The sequence below is a fragment of the Nomascus leucogenys genome, chromosome 21, assembly GCF_006542625.1.
Source record: "Nomascus leucogenys isolate Asia chromosome 21, Asia_NLE_v1, whole genome shotgun sequence".
Lineage (NCBI taxonomy): Eukaryota > Metazoa > Chordata > Mammalia > Primates > Hylobatidae > Nomascus > Nomascus leucogenys.
The window spans coordinates 1,495,914-1,520,103 of record NC_044401.1 but is presented as its reverse complement, the minus strand read 5'-3'; the positions used below and the strand labels follow the sequence as shown (position 1 = coordinate 1,520,103).

At 36.3% G+C, this 24,190-nt stretch overlaps 1 protein-coding gene across 2 annotated transcripts in view; it reads right to left on the bottom strand.

Annotated features, from left to right (window-relative positions):
- GSK3B (glycogen synthase kinase 3 beta) overlaps window positions 1-24,190 on the bottom strand; it is a 244,748-nt gene that overhangs the window by 115,569 nt on the left and 104,989 nt on the right. For both annotated transcript variants that reach the window (XM_003261870.4, XM_004091710.3), the window contains exon 3: window positions 10,866-10,949. In XM_003261870.4, the coding sequence (XP_003261918.1) occupies window positions 10,866-10,949 (84 nt within the window). The remainder of the gene's footprint in view (window positions 1-10,865; window positions 10,950-24,190) is intronic.

Here is a 24,190-nt window from a genome sequence, read left to right as displayed (position 1 = left end):
ATATATATATATATATTAAAAAAATTTTTTTTGAGACAAAGTCTCACTCTGTCACCCAGGCTGGAGTGCAGTGGTAGGATCTCAGCTCACTTCAACCTCTGCCTCCCAGGTTCAAGTGATTCTCCCGCCTTGGCCTCCTGAGTAGCTGGGATTACAGGCGCACACCACCATACCTGGCTAATTTTTGTATTTTTTAGTAGAGATGGGGTTTTGCCATGTTGGCCAGGCCGGTCTCGAACTCCTGACCTCAGGTGATCTACCTGCCTTGGCCTCCCAAAGTGCTGGGATTACAGGTGTGAGCCAATACACCTGGCCTCGGGTATTGTATGTTAATAAAAAAAAATCAAGTCATCAAGGAGCTATAACAATTATATACACATATGCACCAAACAACACAGGCCCCAATACATGAAACAAAGACTAACAGAATAGAAGGGAGAAATGGGCAGCTGTACAATAGTTGGAGACTTCAATATACCACTCTCAATAATGAACAGAACATCAAGACAGATCAATAAGGAAATAGTAAACTTGAACAACACTATAAACCAGCTGAACCCAACATACATATATAGAATATGGCCACCCCCAAATAGCAGAGAACACATTATTTTGCACCTGAGCATAGGTCTACGCAGGATAGACCATATATTAGGCCACAAAACAATGTTAATAAATTTTAAAAGACTGAAATCATGTGAAGTATCTCTTCTGACCACAATGAAATGAAACTAAAAATTAGTAACGAAGGGAAACCAGAAAATTCACAAATGTGTGGAAATTAAAGAATTCACTGTAGATAACCAATGGTTCAAAGAAGATATCAGACAACACACTTGCTATAGTTTGGACTGTTTGACCCCCTAAACCTCATGGTAAAACTTGATCCTCAATGTTGGAGATGGGGCCTAATGGGAGGTATTTGGACCACAGAAGTGGATCCCTCATGAATGGAATTGTGCCTTTCTCTTGGTAATGAATGTGTTCTCATTCTATGAGTTCCCTCCCACTACAACTGGTTGGTAAAAAGAGCCTGACACCTTTCTGCTATCTGGCCATGTAACCACTGCATATGTTGGCTCCCCTTCACCTTCCACAACGAGTGGAGGCAGCCTGGAGACTTTCACTTTGTAGCTAGCAGAACTGTGAGCCACATAAACCTCTTTCCTTTACAAATTACATGGCCTCAGGTATTCCTTTCCAGCTGCACTAAACTGACTACTCTTAAACAAGAAAAATTTTTTAATAGTTAAGACATAATACCAAGATTCATGGGATGTAGCAAAAACAGTGCTCAGAAGGAAATTTACAGCTGTAAATGCTTACATTAAGAAAGAAGATCTCAAATCATTAATCTAACTCTACAACCGGAGAACTACAAAGAAGAAACTGAACCCAAAGCTAACAGAAGGAAGTAAGTAAGAAATATATGAATGGAGATGAATAAAACAGAGAACAGAAAAACAATAGAATCGACAAAACTGAAAGTTTTTTTTTAATCAACAAAACTGACAAACCCTTAAAAGAGTTTAGATGTAGGGATAGACTGACAAATAAAAAGAAAAAGAACTAAAATCAGAAATGAAAGTGGGGCCATTACTACTAACCTCACAGAGACAAAAAGGATGAAAACAGCATACTACAAATAATCATATGTTGACATATTAGACAACCTGGATGAAATGGGCAAATTCCTGCAAACACACAGATTATCAAACTGACTCAAAATGAAACAGACGATCTTAACAAACATATATACAAGTAGAGATTTAATTAGTAATAAAGAAAAAAAACCTCCCAACAAAGTAAAGTCCAGGACCTGATGATTTCAGTGGTAACTTCTGCCAGTTTATTAAAGAAGAAATTAATAATAATCCTTCTAAAACTCTTCTAAAAAAATAGAAAAGGAAGGAGCACTTCTTACCTCATTCTACAACGCAAGCATTATCCTACACCAAAGCCAGATAAACACATCACAAGAAAGAAAAATTACCAACCAATATCCCTTATAAATATAAACATAAAAATCCTCATGGAAATACTAGAATATGAAATCCAATAACATATTAAAAGGATTATACCCCATGACCAAGATTGGGGTATAATCCTTTATCTCAGGAATACAACAGTGGTTGAACATAAGAAAACCAACATAATATATCATGTTAATAAAATGATGGAAAAAACCCCACACGATCATTTCAATTATCACCAAAAGGGCATCTGATAAACTCCAATTCCATTTCAATGATAAAACTGAAAACGTTTTAAAAATAACAGTGATAGCTGCATTATATCATATATGTAATTAATGCTCTTGAATTCTATACAATTATATATTGATATTCAGCAATGAATATCCCAAAAAGTAAAATTAAGAAAATAATTCCTTTACAATAACAGGATCTATAGAAATAGTTATTGTAATACCTATAATAAATCTTAATATACTTCAAAAAACAAATGTTAATATCTGGGCTAAGCCTATTTTAGCTCTCAGTTTTCTAGGACTATCTAGAAGGCTTTCAATAAATCTACATAGCCAACTTCACACTGTCTCAGGCACTGGGCTAAGCATTAAAGAAACAAAATTAATAAAATCTCACCATGCTGTTGAGAATTACACAACCTAGTAAAAAGACCTAGTTAAAAAAATAATTAAAATACAAGAAAAATGTCATGAAAGAAGTATGTGCAAGATATTCCAAGGAGAGAGAAGCTTTGGGGGCTAAAAGGGGGGTGGGGCAGAGAAATAGTGAGATACCAGACGGAGCTACTTTTGAGCAGAGATAATACAATGCAAAAGAACTCAACTAACAAAAATAGGACAGGGGTGGACGGTAGGAAAGAGGCATTCCAGAAGGTATTTGCATTAACAGGGATAATACAACATATTCTGACAACTGCACATACTCTGGGCAAGGCTAGAACATAGATAGTCTGTGAGAAAGGAGAGATGAGTCGAGTAAGGTCATGATATAGATGTTCAAAGACCTTGTATGTCATGCTAAGAAATCTGGAATTTACCTTTTAGGTAAGTGAAGAAGTGATACAATCAGAAAGATTGCCTGCTGCCATGTTACATTACAGATGGTCACAACTCCCATCTCCAACATCTCCAATGCTAATTGATCATATAAAGCTTTTGGTAAACCCAGACAATAAATTCTTAAGACAATTACCCATATTGTCTCTTCTAATTGTTTAGAATAATCTATGATTTATCCCTGTTTTAAAATATTGTTTAGGCTAGGGGTGGGGAGGAAGTAAAGGTATGTACTAGAAGAAGAGAAATCACTAAGAGTTTAGATAAGAAATAATGTGGGCCTGAACTAAGGCAGCATTATCAGTGAAATAGAAAGAACAGATTCAAATAAGGTAACAAAAAGGTCTAGCATAACATCCAGGTTTCTTATTTTAATAATTGATATATAGCAGGGATAAGGGGAGTCGTAAATTCTAACATGCTAAATGTTGACAGTTCAGGCTTCCAGGTAGAGACTTCTGGTTGGTACTAAAATTTGAGGCTCTAGAGTTCATCAGGGAGACCTCAACTGAAGATAAACATTACAGAGTCACTGAAGTCACAAGTATTGAGAATATGGCCCAGCATAAGTATGAAAGTAAAGAAAAATGGAGAATAAAACCCTAGGGAACAGCAAGAACTAATGGTTAGAGGTAATGAAAGAAAAACTAATACATGATACTATACACATTTTACTTACATGGCCACAATTTTCACAGTAACATAAGTGTGTGTGTGTGTGTGTATACACACGGTGTATATAACACAAGTATATATATAAAAAATAAATATAAAACACAAGTATATATATTATACATACATATATTATCCTCATTTTAGCGATAAGGAGAAAAATTAAGCAATTTGCTTGAGGACACATACACCCAGTGCACAGCAGAGTCACTATTCATACTCAAATTGATTCTTTATACTAGGTACTGCTTCAAAATTAAGAAGGAACTGTTCTTGGCCTTTTATTTCTTTCTTTCATCTCTTAATGTAACCATATGCACACATACCTGCTCTCAAAAAAGTTAAAACTGAATTAGAAATGAGTACATATACATACATACAAGTTTTAGAAACCTCTGATAAAAGTTCTTTACTAAAAGAAAAACATATACTAAAATTAAGAGTGGTGGTATTAGGAAAGGTTAGACTGTCTGGGCTCAAATCTTGTCAACACATTTCTAATAAATATTTATAAATATTTACATAGCTTGCTATAATTATATCTCCTTGGCTGTTGGGTGAATGGCTTGATAGTTATCTTTTGGGGGTCAGAGATTTCTTTGAAAACCTAATAAAACACACAAGCTAGCTCCCTCGAAAAAATGCACAATCTTTATTTTAGGAGAGTCACATACTTCCTGCAAACCAGAAATTTAAAACACTGGTTTAAATCACTCTATGGGCAGGTCACTTAACTTCTCTCCATCTCCTCTTCATAGAACGGTTGTGAGGATTAAGTGAGTAAATATAAGTAATGTGTTTAGAATAATGCCTGGCATATAGTATCTCATACCTTTTAGCTATTATTATCAATATCGCTACTTCTAGTACTGCAACTATTACTACTTTTTTTTTTTTTTTTTTTTTTTTTTGAGATGGAGCTTTGCTCTTGTTGCCCAAGCTGGAGTGCAATGGCGCGATCTCGGCTCACTGCAACCTCTGCCTCCTGGGTTCAAGCGATTCTCCTGCCTCAGCCTCCTGAGTAGCCGGGATTACAGGTACCTGCCACCACGCCTGGCTAATTTTTTTTATTTTTAGTAGAAATGGGGTTTTACCATGTTAGCCAGGCTGGTCTCAAATTCCTGACCCCAGGAGATTCACCCGCCTCGGCCCCTCAAAAGTGCTGGGATTACAGGCGTGAGCCACCATGACCAGCCTAATACTACTATTAATATTATAATCTCCCCTTGTTTGATAATTTACTAAGATATTTTTACATGTTCTATTTCTAGCACACTGCTTCTGGAGGAATGTACGTTCTATGCTAAACACTATAGCATACTATGCAGACTCCGGAGTCAGACTACTTGGAGCTGACGCCCAACATTGCCATTTAGTAGTTGTATGGTAACTTACTTAACAGCTGTTGTGTCCGTTTCTTCGATAAAATAGTACCCATTCTTTAATTGGTTGCTATGAGGTTTAAGTGAGTTATAAAATATGTAAATAGCTCAGGACAATGTCTGACATGTAGAAAGTGCAAATATATATTTGCTATTAATAAACACAATAATAGGTAAAATAGTAAATTAATGTTTATTAAGTGTTAATTTATATGCCAGGTACTATAATAAGCACATGATAACCTTATTACATTTGTTCCTTACAAAACCACTACTGTGTAGATGGCGGGGAGGAGGCTTATAAAAGTAAATACCTTGCCCAGAGTCATACTACTATCAAGCGGCAGAAATGGAATGCAAACTCAAATATTTCTAGCAACAAGGCCAGTGCTCTTTACTTTTCAGAATGAATCCTTGGCATATATGTCACTCCTACCCTTTCCTCTCCAGAGCTAGTGCTAGACCGGCAAAATTAAGCACAGCATTCTGCTCCCTGATCTCAGATAGAGTGGTACAATCCTCCCCTTCTGGACACAGGTTCCCATTACTATCAACAGAAAAAAGGTGGCATGAAAAATAAAATCAACTCTCATCTTTGTTATTTGAACAGTCTCTCACAAAGTAGAAGGAAGAGGTTTTTCTCTTTATTATTAAAGTAATCTATGCACCACAAGGAAAAAAACTTTTAAATGAAAAGTTACTTAGAGAAGTTTTTCTTACAGAAAACTATTAATTGATTGAAATAAAATTTAAGGATCTTGTAAAGACATAACATGGTTTTTATTTTTATTTTTTATTTTTTGAGACGGAGTTTCACTCTTGTTGCCCAGGCTGGAGTGCAATGGGGCAATCTCAGCTCACTGCAACCTCCACCTCCCAGGTTCAAGCAATTCTCCTGCCTCAGCCTCTCGAGTAGCTGGGATTACAGGCACCTGCCACCACACCCAGATAATTTTTTGTATTTTTAGTAGAGATGGGGTTTCACTATGTTGCCCAAGCTGGTCTTGAACTCCTGACCTCAGGCAATTCACCCGCCACGGCCTCCCAAAACGCTGGGATTACAGGCGTGAGCCACCACACGCAGCTCATAACATGGTTTTTATTATATGACCTTCAGAGTCCTAGAGTTCTTTGGGGTAAGCTGTAACTCAGAAAAGGCAAAATCATCTGATCCCACACCTTAGCTTCAACTAGGGCAACTCTGCTTTTTATATGTTCTATCAGAGGTCTTCATAAAATTTCATTGGGGATGTAGAAAGTTTCTACTGCCAAATATTAAAAAAAGAGAAAGACTATTCTGTAAGATACTTGCAATTCACAAAATTATAAGCCCAGAGTTTCAAAACACTCAAATATCTCATTTTTCTCTAATGGGAAGGTAAGAGAGGAGGTACTACTTATTCTAAACTAAATCAGAGTTAGTTACTACTGGGTAGCGTAGAGTATATGAATTGACTACATGATGCTCTAGTTACTACAGAAAACATTAATAATTCCAACCAGAAAACTAAGGCTAATTAGTACACATCTCTAATCTCTGCCCTGATTTAATTCCTCTTTCTTCTAGTTACACTGGCTACCCCTTTCCCCTGTTACAGGATAAAAGCTGATTATCCACAATCCCTAAAGAAAGTCTTTAAAATGCAAAAGGCAGAATACAATAAAAAGAAGGTTACCAAAATAGACATACCATTCAGTCAAACTGTGGTCAGTGAAATGTAAAACATGCCTGTTATTACAGAAATCCTACTTTAATTCTCCCAGAGCTGCAAAAGTACTTATAGACAGAAATTATAACAAGGCCACAGGGTAGCTTAGCTACAATTCTAAAATTAAAAATAACAATGTGGGAATAGATAAAATATTATATAGTACAACAATGGAATATTAGATAACCAAAATACCTATACATATTATGAGGCAAGAGAAAAAAATCTTTATGAGATCATAATTATGCATACACCTATATAAACATGTACATATGGAATAAGATACACAGAACTGAAGTCAAAGGTCAGGACAGTGGTAGTAAATAATTTAGCTGTTTTCCTTAACATTTTCCAAAAAGGGAGTAATAGCGGCCCAGAGAGAAGAGACACTAAGAGAGACAACGAAGAAGATTTAAGACAGATGAGAACCCATATACAGATTTAGAAGCAATCAGAAAGAGAGTGGGATGGGTAAAATCCCATTGAAAGACAGGTATAGAAACCCAGAGAAAGAGGTTGACAGAGACCCATAAAAAGGAAAGAGAGGGAGAGAGGCAGAGAGAAAAAGGGTGTGGGGGAGAAGAGACAGACAAGAAAGAAACAGACAGAGAAAAGAGAAAGAGAGTTACATGGAGGGAAAAGAAATCCAAAAAGAGGGGGTGACATAGACCAAGAGAGAGGGACAAAAGCCCAGAGACAGAAAGATAGAGATCTGGAGCCTACAGTGAAAGGTTGAGGAATCCAGAAAGGTGAAAAGAGACTAAAGACAAAGGAGAAAAAAGGGCTAGAGAAAGGGACTGATAGAAAATAGAGAGGGAAAGAAAGTCAGGGATGATTATAGAGAATGAGAGAATTTTTTTAAATTCCCAAATACATTTGAAGTCATCTATTCTAGAACCTAACCAAGCCTTTCATCTCTCTAATCCTGAAACAATGAGTTATTCTTTCTCACCTTCGCAATGTCCTCAACTAATCTCCCTAATTGCCTCCTCAAACTTCCTGTAGGCTCATGTTCTTATCACTGATCTCCCTCCCATAACATTCTCTCAAAAACTGCAAAAAGAAAATTTCTAATAACCTCAATCTCTTCATGGAGGGTTCTTTTTACTGTCTTGCCCTAGAGAAAACCTGGATCTCACCTAAACGTCAAAAGAAACCTCAAAAAGAAAACTGAAACCTCAAGAAGAAAATTTCTAATGACCTCAATCTCTTCATGGAGGGTTCTTTTTACCGTTTTGTCCTAGAGAAAACCTGAATCTCACCTAAAGGCACTGGTTTTCTTGCAGTTCTTTCCAATGAAGACTGCTGTCACCCCTCGACAAATTCCAGAAACAGAAGGCAATAAATGTTGCCAAACCACTGGCTTTTCACTATCCTGGCCTCAAACAGCACTCCATGTCTCCTCCCTCCCCAAGCTCCACATGGCTACACACCCTCTTTATCCTACTTTGTCAATGTCACTTCTCCACCTAGAGCCACCACCACCATCTACGAAGTCACACATCTATCTGTCTACTGAGCATCTCTACTTGCATGTGTCATAAGTATCTCAAATGATTAATTTATTATTTCCTCCTCCAACACTCTTCTCATATATAATATACATAAGCAATACATAATGCTTCTGCTAGAAAAATGCCTACCAAATATAGGACTGCCATATTCCAAGATAAATCATCTTAAAGGATTTGCAAGAATTTCACAAACATTTAGGTTTCTTCTAAACAGCAGTGGATACTCTCAGTAACCTATTCCAAGAAAGTCAGAACTGAAAATAACTAACCTGAGCACTCAACTCTAGAAAAGAATCTATCTGCTCCTATGGGAAGAAATAGTTTACTACTTGGTCTCCTGGATATCTTAGTCCTGCCAGAACAATTCAGAAGTGGAAATCATGAATGGGGCAAAAAGAAATTATCTTTTTGGTGGCTGGGAGATTATGGGAAGTCTTGAACCTGTGTATTTCTGCACATCTTAGAAAAATTTCCTTTTTTTGACAAAGAAGGACCATTATTTTCAGCAATATACCACAACTTTTCTTTTCTTCTTCCTTTGTGTTTTTAATGAAGCTATCCCAAAATTAGGAGGTATCTTTTTTTTAAAAGACTTTGGAAAATTTACAAAGCTCAAGAGAAAGTTCTGACATAAAGAAAATATTATAAGGTCTGTTTCTTTTTATAATAGAGGTTAATCTCTGTTAATGACTTCTAATTGCTCTTTATCTGTAAGAACCTTTACGATAAGTAAGAAACTGAGAACAGCAGCAGAGAGGAAATTATCCTCTGGGGCATACAGATAAGAGGCAATCCGTTGTCACCCCCAATGCAGGATTAAGTCAGGGCAAGAGCTGACTATGACAGGAGCTTTCCACCAAACCAAAACCGGACAAGTAAGCCATCAGGTGCCTTGCATTCAAACAGTTTGATAGTCTTTCTTTTCTGCTCTTCAACTTCTTAAGAGTTAAATGAGTTAATATTTATAAAGCATTAAAACAGTGCCTAGCATATAAGGAATGCTATATACATTAAAGTAATCAAAGAGACAATGTTTAAGAACTCTGGGAGGAGGCCTTTTTTCAAATGAATCTACTGTAATCCAGCAGTTCATGGAACAAATAATTCTTACCCAGGAGTATCATGATGTATCTAGTAACAACAACAAAATGAAGATGCAAAATTCCATTACAAAGAGTGTACTTGTGAACGTAACAGAGGCTGTACAATTTTACTTAGGAAGAGACAGAAAAAAGGAAACCCATGCCAAAACAGATCAGAATAAAGATAATAACAGGCCATTTGGTAGGTTTTAAAAGGCTCTAATACCTATGAGGTTTTACAATCCCTAGTAAACCAGAGGTATCATTTAAACTAAAACAATAAAGCAACTGAAAAGCAAGTGTCAATAAAGGGCCAATTTGCTAACTATAGTTGTTAAAATGTATTGGTTGTAATACATGTGTATATACACAACAATTATACGTCTGTAAGTATTTATATCAAAATTCGGGCTTAATACATTGACATCTTCCTATATAATAGGCACTGTAATGAAAAAAAGATTTTCTAAGGAAATAATCTAAATAAAGTTTAATAGAAAATGTTGTCAGGCAATATTTGCTGTAAAAAAAAAAAGCTTAATAGAAAATGGCTAAAAACTGTTATACTAAAAAACAGTTATATAAAGTAACAAGAACACTGAGCTAGGAATCAAGTATTATGGATCTAAGAACATTAGATATTATATGCATGAAATCTGAAGTCCAAAATACCAAGTGAAGTTATCCAAAGTCATATTTATTTAGCCAAAAGAATCAAGTGATTTGTTACCTGCCCTGCCTATGCACTCCAAACCAGTGAAAAGAAATAAAGGATAGCGACAGGCAGAAAAATAAAGACACCAAGGAAAAACAGAAGAAATTTATTTTCTTTGCTCCAACTTCATTGATTATTGTGTCTTCTGAAGAGAAAGAGGTTGGGTGGAGTTATTAACAGCACAAAGTCTTCTTTATCCTTTGCTTTCGCAGAATTCAATGTGGTCAGCCATAGGGATCACTTAAAGTAAGCTCTGCAATATTACATCTTTTCCAACTTTTTCACTGGCCAAGGATGGCTCAACTTGCTTCCAAATCTTTAACTCTCATTCTGTTCCTATCAGTCCTCTTGCTACCTCTTTACCTCTTATCAACTTCACTTAACAAAATGATTTAATTTTCCTCCCTGCAATAAATAGGTAAACTATCAGAGGGCTGCGTAAGCACATAAGGAACATAGATGTCTTAAAAAAAAAAAAAGTATATAGATTTTCTTGAGAAGTGAAGACAGATGCTTTAACAAAGAAGAAAATTCTAAAAGTGCTTTCCCTTTATCTTACTAATGCTTTCCTGACATAACTAATGATACTCAATGACCATATCTTGGGCTGAGTATTGCTGCGGCTAGTGTTTCGGAATTTTTCCATTCCATTAGCAAAACTGTCTTATGAGCGGTGGGGAGATTAATTTCTAGAAAAATAACAAATTTATCACAATATTCAGTACACACTTTGGGTCAAACCTACCTTCTCACCACTGGAGTAGAAGAAATAACGCAATCGGACTATGTTACAGTGATCTAGCTTTCTCATGATCTGGAGCTCTCGGTTCTGAAAAGCAAACACATAAAAATATATTTTTAAAGGATAACAGGTATTCATCATATTGAATAAGATGCTTCTGAAATAACATTAAGCACTAAAATTAGCAGACTATAGATATGCTACTGAAAAGTGTGATCTGTAGACTGGTTCTGATCTGCAAAATATTTGTTACTAGTCCATGAACTGTTACTGCTCTTCAATAAGACAAATACAGAAATTGAGAGCGTTTAGAGTTTTTATAAAAATGAGAGAATAAATTAATATCTATGAATATGGTAATAGGAATTAGAACCCATATTTTATATTTTTAAAATTTCATCTTTCTAGCAATTCATTTGTATATTTCACAAAAATAACAGTCTTCGATGAATTCAAAATTGTAAGAACTGTTACTTTACCACAAATAGCTTGATCTTATTGTTTTCTAAGATGCAGTGAAAAAAACAAAAACTGAGCATCAACTCCATGAAAAGAGCTCAGTTGCTAAGTTTTAGAAAAAGTGAACGCAGAGTGAAACTCCATCTCAAAAAAAAAAAAGAAACAAAAGAAAAAAGAAAAGAAATTATACAGTCCTGATAGATTTGTAGACCACACAAAACTATTTTCCCTTTGGGAAGTTTCAAAGTTATGTTCATTCTTCAAAAAAAGAAATCACTAAATAATATGATGATTTCTTAATACCACAGACTTTGCAGCAGTAAATCTGACTAGACTGTACATTAACAAAGAGGTTATTATAGTCCAACAATATATTTGACTGTCAGAAATCCACTTAATGAAGGACAAATTACGTAACACACAGAAACAATACCAAAATGCCAGCTTTCTAGCCAAAAAAATAAAGCTTTAGATAAAGTAATGATTTAGAAGAGCTAGAAAACATAAAGTATACACCTGAGAATCTGGAAAGGAAATGGTGTTACGGTTAGAAAAGAGGCCAAGAAGGATGGGGATGAGGATGCGTTGGGACCAAAGAACCAGATAAAGATATCTATTCTGGAATAGGAAGAGTAGGATGGCTTCCAGTTCTTAGAAGTTGAGAGCAGAAGTGAATGTTCCTTTAAAATGACCTTTCAGAGCTGGGCTTATGTGTACAATGGTACTTAAAATCCTTTCATAAGATATCAATCTTTCATTCCATTACTTGTTAGTAAAAGTAACGGAAACAGAAAGTCAGAAAGTAAACAGAAAATAAGTCAGAAAGTATAGTACAATTACTTTAACAAATAACTGACAAAAGACTCTTAAGTGTTGACTACTACAGAGAGAGGAACACAGAAAACTACCAACTTCAAAACTGTGTCCATTTCCATTCCAAATTGAAGCTGTTTCTGGAAGTATTTCTATACTTTGTTTGTTTGTTTGTTTGAGACAGAGTTTCACTCTTGTTACCCAGGCTGGAGTGCAATGGCGTGATCTCAGCTCATTGCAACCTTCGCCTCCTGGGTTCAAGCAATTCTCCTGCCTCAGCCTCCTCAGTAGCTGGGATTACAGGCACCTGCCACCACACCCAGCTAATTATTTTAATATTTTTAGTAGAGACAGGGTTTCACCATGTTGGCCAGGCTGGTCTCAAACTCCTGACCTCAGGCAATCCACCTGCCTCAGCCTCCCAAAGTGCTGGGATTACAGGCGTGAGCCACAGCGCCCGTCCTCTATACTTTGTTAATTCACATTTAGGTAGCTGGTTTTGAGGGAGAACGCTAGTAAATCAATACTCATTCCTCTCATAACATACAGCTATTAAGATTGATTTTTTTTAACACAGCCAACTATGTTAAAATAAGTTATTTATTTTTCCAGACTCACTAACCAAGGTAACAGAGTATTAAATTCCCAGATAACAGAAGTTGTATAAGATTGTGCATAATACTTTTGATCAAAAAGAATGCATAAGTGAAGAACAAGGACCTAAGTATTCATCTACATTTACTCTTCCTATTATGTTGCTTTAAAAATGTCTTATTTTAGATAAGGAAGTTAGAGAAAATCTCATGAAACAGGTAAGATATGAACACAAGCCCGAATGATATGAAGGTAATAACTATGTGAAGATCTGAGGAATCAGCACTGTAGTTATAGGGAACTGCAAATGTAAAAACCTAGTGGTGGGCTTGGCATATTCAAGAAATAGCCAGAAAGATAATACGGCTGCATCATTCTGAGTAAGGAGACAGAAAGGTGGGAGTTAAGTTCAGAGAGGTAGGAGTTATGTTCAGAGAGGTAGGCAGGCACAAGATCATACAAACCTTTATCAAACATGGTAAGAAACTGAATTTCACTCTAATATAAAGGGAAGCTAATGGAGGTTTTGACCAGGAAAGTGATACAATCAGATTTACCTTTCAGAAAAGCATTCTAGCATTTGAACCCAGGAGGTGGAGGCTGCAGTGAGCTGAGATCACGCCACAGCACTGGGCAACAGAGCAAGACTCCGTCTCAAAAAAAAAAAAAAAGCATTCTAAAAATTTAAGAGAATAAATTTGAAGGAAAAAGTAGATCAAGAGTTCTGTTTTTTATCTATTAGGTTTTTTTAAATCTATTAAGTTTTAATGTATTAAGTTTGAAATCCTTATTAGACATTCACGTGAGGTCAGGGTAGAAGCTAAGGCTGGAAAAATGCATTTGGGAGTCATCTAGATAAAGGAGATTTAAAGCAAGGGTACCTAATGATATCACCTAAGGAAGAAGTTCATACAGAAAAAAAATTCGTGAAATGAAAAATAGAGGACAGAGTGGAGTAGTTAATAAAGCAGGAAGAAAAATAAGAAAGAATGTTATCTTAGAAGCCACGTTAAAAAATTTTTAGAAAAACTGAATGACGATTTATGTCAAAAGCTACTGAAAGATGCATTAAGGGAAGCAAGTATAAGGACCTAAATATTCATCTATGTTTACTCTTCTGTTCCTATTGTGTTACTTTAGAAATATCTATATTTTACATAAGGAAGCCAGAGAAAACCTTATGAAGGAGGTTAAGATATGAACATCAACCTGAATGATATAAAGGTAAGAACCATGTGAAGATCTAGGGAAGATGGTTACAGGGAACTGCAAATGTAAAAACTCAGTGGTGGGCTTGGCATATTCAAGAAATAGGCAGAAGGATAATGGCTAGATAAAAACAGGAAAATGACAATTGCTATGACAAATGCAAGATGTTGGTGACTCTTACAAGAATGGTTTCAGTAGAACAATGGTGAAAAAAACTGACTAGATTGAATTAAAGTGGGTGTAGGGGACACACGGTCCTAAGGGGTTAGAAAGTTTGAGGAGAGATTTCCAGGTACAGCAGAATGATGAAAGTAGCAAACCTACTCCCCCACAATACTTATAAAACTGAAGTACACTGAAGAAAACAATCACTTCAGGGCTCTGGAAACTGAGCAAAGGCAACAACAAATTGAGAAGCATTTATTCTTGAAAAGCTGCTAGATATGACAGAACAGTAGAGGAAAATGGCCTTCTTTGCCAAGGGATGCTACCATCCCCCTACAACCACCCAACTCAATCAGTGAGGCAGTTTTCCCAGGGCAGTATTGGCAGTGAAAACCAGAGGGCTATGGTCATTTAGGATAGAGAGCAAAAACTCATGCCCAGTAGCACTGGCAATAAAAATAGCAAATTTGGAAGGATACAAAGGGGAAAGATCCCCAGCTCTGCTAAAATGAGAATGTAGTCCCAGTTGGAGAAAATGACAGACTAGAAGGACACCCAGAAATGTAATAAGGGGATACTGGAAATGAGAGAGGCACAGAGGGCCTAAATTAGCTCCCCACACATACCTGTCTGACGGGCAGTGCACATATGGTGGGGGGAGGCTCAAGAGAGCCCTGGAGAAAGTAAAAGCCAAGGCTAATGTGAAAAATGTCAGAATTTTGAATATACTTCCCAACTCACATATAGGATCATCAAAAAATGCTGAAAGTGGCTGGGTGCAGTGGCTCACGCCTGTAATCCCACCACTTTGGGAGGTTCAGGCGGGCGGATCACCTGAGGTCAGGAGTTCAAGACCAGCCTGACCAACATGGTGAAACCCACTCTCTACTAAAAATACAAAATTAGCCGGGCTTGGGGGCACATGCCTGTAATCCCAGATACTCGGGAGGCTGAAGCAGGAGAATTGCTTGAACCCGGGAGATGGAGGTTGCAGTAAGCTGAGATCATGCCAGTGCACTCCAGCCTGGAAAACAAGCCAGAATCTGTCTCAAAAAAATTCAGAACCTAGTGTTGCTACAATATATTATATAATATGTTCAATTGAAAAAAAATTGTGAGACATGCAAACTACAGGAAAAGTTGACCTATAATCAGGTTAAAAAAAAGCAGTCAACAGAAATTAACTCCTGGTGGGCAAAGCTGTTGGATTTAGCAGATAAAGAATATAAAGCAGCTATCAGAATTTATAATTAAGTTCAAAAAATTAAAGGAAGCCATATTTTAAAAATTAAAGAAAAATGACAATTGCACAACACACAGAATCTCAATAAAGAAATGTTAACTTTTAAAACATGAGAATTAACTAGAGTTACAACACATTATAACAAAAATGAGATTCACTATGTCCTCAAGAAAATATTTGAGGTGGCATTAAAAAAAAAAATCAGTGAACTTAAAGAAATAGAGATTGTCCAAAAGAAAGAATAAACAAGAAAAAATACTGCAGAAAAATAAACAGAGCCTCAGAGACCTCTGGGATAACATCACACATATCAACATATGTGTAAAGGCAGAACTGGAAAAAGAGAAAGGAGAAAAAAATGTTAGAAGAAATAATGGCTGAAAATTCCCCAAATTTTTTGAAAACCACTGATCTATCAAACCATGAAGATCAACAAACCGGCCAGGCATGGTGGCTCAAGTCTATAATCCCAGCACTTTGGGAGGCCGAGGCAGGTGGATTACCTGAGGTCAGGAGTTCAAGACCAGCCTGGCCAACATGGTGAAACCCCGTCTCTACTAAAAATACAAAAATTAGCTGGGTGTGGTGGCACACTCCTGTAATCTGAGCTACTTGGGAGGCTGAGGCAGGAGAATTGCTTGAGCCCGGGAGGCAGAGGTTGCAGTGAGTCGAGATAGTGCCACCGCACTCCAGCCTGGCTGACAGAGAGAGACTCTATCTCAAAAAAAATAAATAAATAAAAGAAAAGAAAAAAGAAAAAAAAAATCATCAATGAACCCAAAATATGATAAACACAGGGATCAACATCTAAGCATTTCACATTTAAACAGTTTGAAGCCACCAAAAAAAAAACATGAGAGGAGCAACAAAGAAATTACTCATCACATACATGGGAAAAACAATACAATTAATAGCTGACTAATCATCAGGAAAAAACGGAAGCTAGAAGGCAGTAAAAAAAAAATAAAAAGAAACTGTCAACTAAGAATTCCATTTACGGCAAAAGCATTCTTCAAACGAGAAAGGAAGAATAAAGATATCCTCAAACTTAAAAAAAAAGATGGAGAATATCTTTAAGTTGAAATACTTGAACAAGTACCTTGAGCTAAAAGGAAATGACACCATATGTTAACTGGAATTCACAAAAACAAGTGAGGACCACCAGATATATTAAATATAAATGAGAAACTATGAAAGACTATAAATATATTTTTATTTCCTCTTAATTTCATTAAAAGACAGAATATGATAACAGTTGGGTTTATAATGTAAATAAATGTAATACATAAGGCAATAACAGCAAAAAGGAGTGGGAGAAAACAGTTATAATGGAGCAAAAGTGCTATATTTTACAGAAATTAGGTCAGTATTAACCTAAAGTTGATGGTGATAAATTGGAATGTAAATTGTAATTCTTAGAGCAACCACTAAGAAAACAATTTTTTTAATGTTAAAAATCAACAGCAGACCTAAGACAATACACTAAAAAATATTTGTTCAACACAAAGTAACAAAGAACGGAAGAACAATTATAACATGAGAGATACAGAAAACAAAGAGCAAAATGGCACATGTAATTCCAACTACGTCACACACTACATAAAATGTGAAAAAGCTAAGCATACAATCAAAAGGCTGTATAAAAAGAAAGCTGCAACTATAATCTATCCCTAGGAATTAATACTTTAGATTCAAAGACACAACTTAAAAGTAAAAGGATGAAAAATGATATACAATACAAACAGTAACCAAGAGAGATGGTGCAGCAAATGTTAGCAAAGACAGACAGAGAGAGAGAGAGAGAGAGAGAGAGAGAGAGAGAGAGAGAGACACCCATTGCCTACAAGATAAAGTCTAAATCACTTTATAATCTGGTCTCTCCTTTTCAGTTTAGTCTTCCACTCATGACCAATGTGAATTCTGTATTATAGCTAGATCCTACTTCTCACTCTTCCTGAATATATTGTTTCATTCCCAATTCTAAACCAATTATATTCCCAATTCTATTACATTTACCATCACATTACCATCAGTGGAATGTGCTGACTCTCTCTCCAACCTACACACATTCTAAGCCCATCCTTTAAGTTCCTATTTAACTTTCACCTTTTTAACAAGGCCATCACTAATCTTTCCCTGCAGCACTTACAAATATTTTGTAATTTACCTCAATCTTCTTCAGAGTAACAATCATCTAATACATTATATCTAGTTTGCATATTTATTCATTATTGTCCATCCCTCCCCACTACAATATAAGCTTTAAAATGACATAGTTTTGTTGTGTTTTGTTTATTGTTGTATGTCTAGAATCTAGAACAATGCCCAGCCCATATCAACTCAATAATCTATTGTTGAACATGTATTTACACTGATGATATAAAATAACACCCCTACTGACAAAAAGAGATACGTCAATACATATCAATACATTTCATTGTAAGAAGTGCCACTACCAGTCAGAAAAATAAAGGAGTTAGAGTAACAAATTATTCCCAAGTCATGAGCCCCCACCCCACAAAACACATGTAAAGGACTACTTCCCATTCCTGAGGATAGAGCTGTGATGTACCACTCTCTCTAATCCCTCTCCAGCTAATCTCTCCAAAGATTAAAAACTGATCAAGAGCCCTATCCTCACAGGGCCAGGCTTGAAAATACCATTCTTCAGCCAAGCTCTGGCTCACCAAAGATCGTGTATATATACAACAGCACTAATCTCTTCCTCATTGTTGGTGTATTAAAAGTGATGAGAAAAACAGGCTGGGCGCAGTGGCTCACGCCTGTAATCCCAGCACTTTGGGAGGCCAAGGCAGGCAGATCACTTAAGGCCAGGAGTTCAAGACCAGCCTGGCCAACACGGTGAAACCCCGTCTCTACTAAAAATACAAAAATTAGCCAGGGGTGGTGGCACACACCTATAGTCCCAGTTACTCGGGAGGCTGAGGCACAAGAATCGCTTGAACCCAAAAGGCAGAAGTTGCAGTGAGCTGAGATTGGGCCACTGCACTCAGCCTAGGTGACAGAGCAAGACTCTGTCTCACAAACAAAAAAAAAAAAAGGAAAAAGCACTTGACAAAATTCACCATCCTTTCATTACAAAAATCATCAACAAATCAGATATAGAAGGAACTTACCTCAACAAAATAAAAGTTACATAATCAGTCACTGACTTGATGGTTCAACTTAAAAATTTTCAACTTTACAATGGTGTTTTCAGCTGTGTACATTAATGATGAGTACCCATATAGTATTCAATAAATTACATGAGATATTCAACACTTTATTATAGAATAGGCTATGCGTTACATGATTTTGTTCACCTGCAGGCCAACATAAGTGTTCTGAGCACGTTTAAGGTAAGCTAGGCTAAGCTATAATGTACTATAGATGAGGTGCATTAAATGTATTTTTGACTTAATGACATTTTTAACTTACAATGAGTTTATCTGGATGTAACTTCATTTTAGGTCACGGAGCACGTGTATATGAAAAGCCCATAACTGCTGGGCGTGATGGCCCACCCCTGTAATCTCAGCACTTTGGGAGGCTGAGGCAGGTGGATCACCTGAGGTCGGGAGTTCAAGACCAGCCTGACCCAACACGGAGAAACCCCGTCTCTAGTAAAAATACAAAATTAGCCAGGCGTGGTGGTGCATGCCTGTAATGCCAGCTACTCAGGAGGCTGAGGCAGGAGAATCATTTGAACCTGGGAGGCAGAGGTTGCAATGAGCCAAGATCGTGCCATTGCACTCCAGCCTGGGCAACAAAAATGAAACTCCGTCTCAAAAAAAAAAAAAAAAAAAACCAAAAAAAGCCTATAACTAACATCATACACAACAGTAAAAAAAGGAAAACTTTTCCTCTAAGATTATGAAAAATTAGGCAAGAATGCCCACTTTTGCCATCTATTCAACATAGTACTGTAAGTCCTAGCCAGAGTAATTAGGCAAGAAAAAGAAATAAAAGGCATCTAAATTGGAAAAAAAAAAAGAAAAAAAAATTATTTGTTTGCCTACGAAATAGGTAGAAAATCCTAGACAATGCACACACACAAAACTGTTAGAATAAATAAATTCAGTCAAGTTGCAGGACACAAAATCAACATTTAAAAAATCGGTTGCAATTCTATATACCAGCAGTCCCCAACCTTTTTGGCACAAGGGACAAGTTCTATAGAAGACTATTTTTCCACAGACTGGTGAGGGGCTGGTGGGAAGGTTTCAGGATGAAACTGTTCTACCTCATAAGGAGTGTGCAACCTAAATCCCTTTCATGCGGATTTCACAATAGGGTTCATGTTCCTATGGGAATCTAATGCTGCTGCTGATCTGACAGGAGGCGGAGCTCAGGCAGTAATGCTCACTGGCTTGGTGTTCATCTGTTGCTGTGTGGCCTGGTTCCTAACAGGCCATGCACCACACTGGTCCGCAGCCTGAGGGTTGGGGGCCCCTGCTATACACCAACAACAAACTATCCAAAAAAAGTTTAAGAAAGCAATCACATTTACAACAGCAACAAACAGAATACTTAGGAATTAACCTAACCAAGGAGGTGAAAGACTTGTACACTAAAAATTATAAAACACTAATGAAAGAAATTAAGGCAGATACAAATAGATGGAAAAACATCCTGTGTTCATGGATTAAATTAATATTGCTAAAATGTCCATATTGTCCAAAGCCATCTATAGATTCAGTGCAACCCCTATCAAAATCCTAAAGACATTTTTTACATAATTTATTTTAATCTTAAAATTTACATGGAATCACAAAAGACCTCAAATATTCAAAGCAATTTTGAGCAAGTATGACAATGTTGGAGGCATCACACTCCTCATTTCAAAATATTTTATAAAGCTACAGTAATCAAAACAGTATGATACAAGCATAGAAACAGACATATGAATCCCAGCTACTTGGAAGGCTGAAGTGGGAGATCGCCTGAATCTGGGAGGCAGAGATCGTGGTGAGCTGAAATTATGCCATGGCACTCCAGCCTAGGCAACAGAGTGAGACTGTGTCTTCTTCCCCACAAAAAAAAAAAAAAAAAAAGAAAGAAAGAAAAAGAAAAAAAAAACACATGAACAAATGGAACAGAGCAGAAAATCCAGAAATAAAGTCAATGGCTCTTCAACAAAGGTGCCAATAATTTACAATGCAGAAAGGACAGTTTTTTCAATAAATGGTGCTGGAAAAACTGGATACCCATATCCAAAAGAATGAAACCGGAACCTTATCTTACACCATACACAAAAATTAACTTAAAATGGATTAAAGATTTAAACATAGGATCTGAAAACATACAACCCTTTGAAGAAATCATCAGAGAAAACCTTCTTGACACTGTTCTTGTCAATAATTTCTTAGATAACAGGCAACAAAAGCCAAAAATAGACAAGTGGGACTATATCAAACTAAAAAGCTTCCACACAGCAAAAGAAACAATCAAAAGAGTAAGAAGGCAGCCTATGGAATGGAAGAAAATATTTGCAAACCAAATGTCTGACAAGGAGTTAATTTCAGAAAATATAACAAACTCCTGTAACTCAACAGCAAAAAATGAGATGAATAAAAAATAAGCAAAGGACTGGAATAGACAAAGAAGACATACATACGACCAACAGGCACATGCAAAAAGACCGTATGATCCAACAATCCCACTTCTGGGTAAACATCCAAAAGAACTGCAATTAGGGTCTCAAAAAGATACCTGTGCTCCCATATTCACTGCAGCATTATTCACAATAGCAAAGATGGGAAAACCCAGATGAATTGATAAGAAAAATGTGGTATATACATACAATAGAATAAATATTACAAGATTTTTTAAAAAGAAGGAAATCTTGCCACTTGTGACAACACAGATGAACCTGGAAAATATGCTATGCTAAGCAAAATAAGTTAGTCACAGAAAGAGAAATACTGCATTATTTTTCATAACAAGGAATCAAACCTATGTAAGTGTAGACAACAGAATGGTGGTTACTAGGAGACAGGGGAGGAAGACATGGAGAGTTGTTGTTCAACGGTATAAAGTTAAAGTTGTACAAGATAAGTAAGTTACAGAGCTTTGTTTTCCAACATAGTGCCTATAATTAACAAGGTGAACTTTTGAAAATTTGCTAAGAGGGTAGATGTCATGTCAAATATTCTTACCTACCCTCTCAAAAAAATGAAAAACAATAAGAAAGGGGCATAATGAAACTTTTGGAGGCAACAGATATATGTTTATTATCTTGGCTGTGGTGATGGTAAGATGAGTACACATATATGTCGAAATGCATTAAATTGTACACATTAATTATATGCAGTTTTTAAATATACCAATTATATCTCAATAAAGCTAGAGAAGGCAGATCTAAAAGCTCATTTTTAACATAGCAAACAAATCAAAAGCAAAATAATTGAATTATAGGTTTTTGTAATATTATGTTTCCATTTTTTTTTTTTTTTTCATTTTTTTTTAGACAGTCTTGCTCTGTTGCCCAGGCTGGAGTGCAGTGGTGTGATCTCAGCTCACTGCAACCTCCACCTCCTGGGTTCAAGCGATTCTCCTGCCTCAGCCTCCCCAGTAGCTGGGCTTACAGGAACCTGCCACCAAGTCCGACTAATTTTTGTATTTTTTTTTTTTTAGTAGAGATGGGGTTTCACCATGTTAGCCAGGCTGGTCTTGAACTCCTGACCTCAAATGATCCACCTGCCTCAGCCTCCCGAAGTGCTGAGACTACAGATGTTAGCCACTGTGCCCAGCCATTTTTTTTATTTTTATAGAGACAAGGTCTCTATAAAAGAGACTATGTTGCCCAGGCTAGTCTTGAACTCCTGAGCTCAAGCAATCCTCCCGCTTTGGCCTCCCAAAGTGCTGGGATTACAGGAATCAGCCACCATGCCCAGCCTATGCTTTATTTTTCTGATGACATTAAAAAAGAATACTTATCAAATTGTAGCAATCTTAAAGAGAGACAAAATAATTTAACATTTTGAATTCTTTGATTTTTGTACCAATTCTGGTCCAAATTCATTGAAAACACTTTCCATCTACCTAGGAAATAAGAAACCCTAGTACTGGTAGATTGTGAAGATTCAAGTGAAAATATTTCGATATTCTCTTCAGATCAATTTTCATTCATTTATTAAGTGTTCAAAGGACTGAAAATCTGTACCTCACACAGAATGTCTGCCAAAAATAATAAAAAAAAATTTTAAAGGCATTACCAAGAGTTGGGTAGTACATGGTCAGTGCCTAGGTAAACACTCTCCTCAATAAAGCCCTAGAAATTCAGTTTGGTTGTTATCTATCATAAACAGTTACTATATTTATAAATCTTGCAGGTTCTCTAAGATTTCATGTGAGCACAATTTTCCGGGGAATCTACAGGAAGATAGTCCATCATATAAATCATGAACTCCCACAGCTGGCACCAAACTACATAATTTGCTTAACACTTCACATGGACTATAAACTCCTTGATTGCACAGACTGTGTCATATGCCTCCTTGTAACCTACACAACATCTAATGTAGTCCTTTGCACACAGTATATACAAACTGAGTTGGCTAGCCTTAGTTCACACTTGATCTTATAATGCAAAAAGCTAAGCTAAGAAAAGTAAAGTCTAATTTGAAGAGAAAGGAACCCTAATATTTGAATATTTCTTTACAGATTAAATAACCTATTTATGTGAGTACTCTCACTTAAGTCTGAAAAAACTTATAATGATTATTAAATATTTCATCCTACATCTTACCGAGAAGAAACAAATTTAGAGAGGTAAAATGACTTCTCCAATATTATAAAGGGCTCTCTATTCAGTAACTTGGGAGGATTAGGAAAATAAGAAACCCTAGTACTGATGGAAAAGAGGCACAGGCAAGTACAAGTACCTTCAGGTATTATAATCGCCAACCATATTAAGGAATCAGAGAGACTGGCTGGGGGTTAACAGCAAAGTCCTTTTCCAATAATTTACAGAAAAATAGAAATTAAACCCTAGAGTTCAGGAATAGCTATTATTTCACCACCATTCCCTATCTAGATAGATTTTTTATCTTAGGGTGATCTTTATAAAATGTAACCTATCTTAATATTAAAATAAACTCAGGACAGAGTTTAACATTACATACTGAAAAGATGTCAAAATAATGAAATACTAGCAAAGAACACACTGCAAAAGAACTTAAGAGGAAAAAAAATCCAAATATAATAGCATCAAAAAGAATACTCAGGAATAAATTTAACAAATGAATATAAGACGTATACACTGAAAACTCTAAAATCTCATAGAAAGATATAAATAAAGACAATCCATAATCATGGAAGACTTAATAATGTTAAGATGGCAATATTCCCAAAATTGATCTACAGATCCACTACAATCCTGTTGAAATTATAGCTACCTTTTTTTTTTTTTTTTAGACGGAGTCTTGCTCTGTTGCCCAGGCTGGAGTGCAGTGGCCTGAACTCAGCTTACCGCAACCTCCGCCTCCCGGGTTTAAGCGATTCTCCTGCCTCAGCCTCTGAGTAGCTGGGACTACAGACGTGTGCCACCATGCCTGGTTAATTTTTGTATTTTTAGTAGAGACAGGGTTTCACTATGTAGGCCAGGCTGGTCTCGAACTCCTGATCTCGTGATATGTCTGCCTCGGCCTCCCAAAGTGCTGGGATTACAGGCATGAGCCACTGCGCCCGGCCAGCTATCTCTTTTTTAAAAAAAGATATTGACAAGATAATCCTAAAATTCATATGGAAATTTGCATGCACTCAGATAGTCAAAATAATCTTGTAAAGAAGAAGTTGGAGGACTCATATTTCATATCTTTTTACAAAGACAAAGTAATCAAGA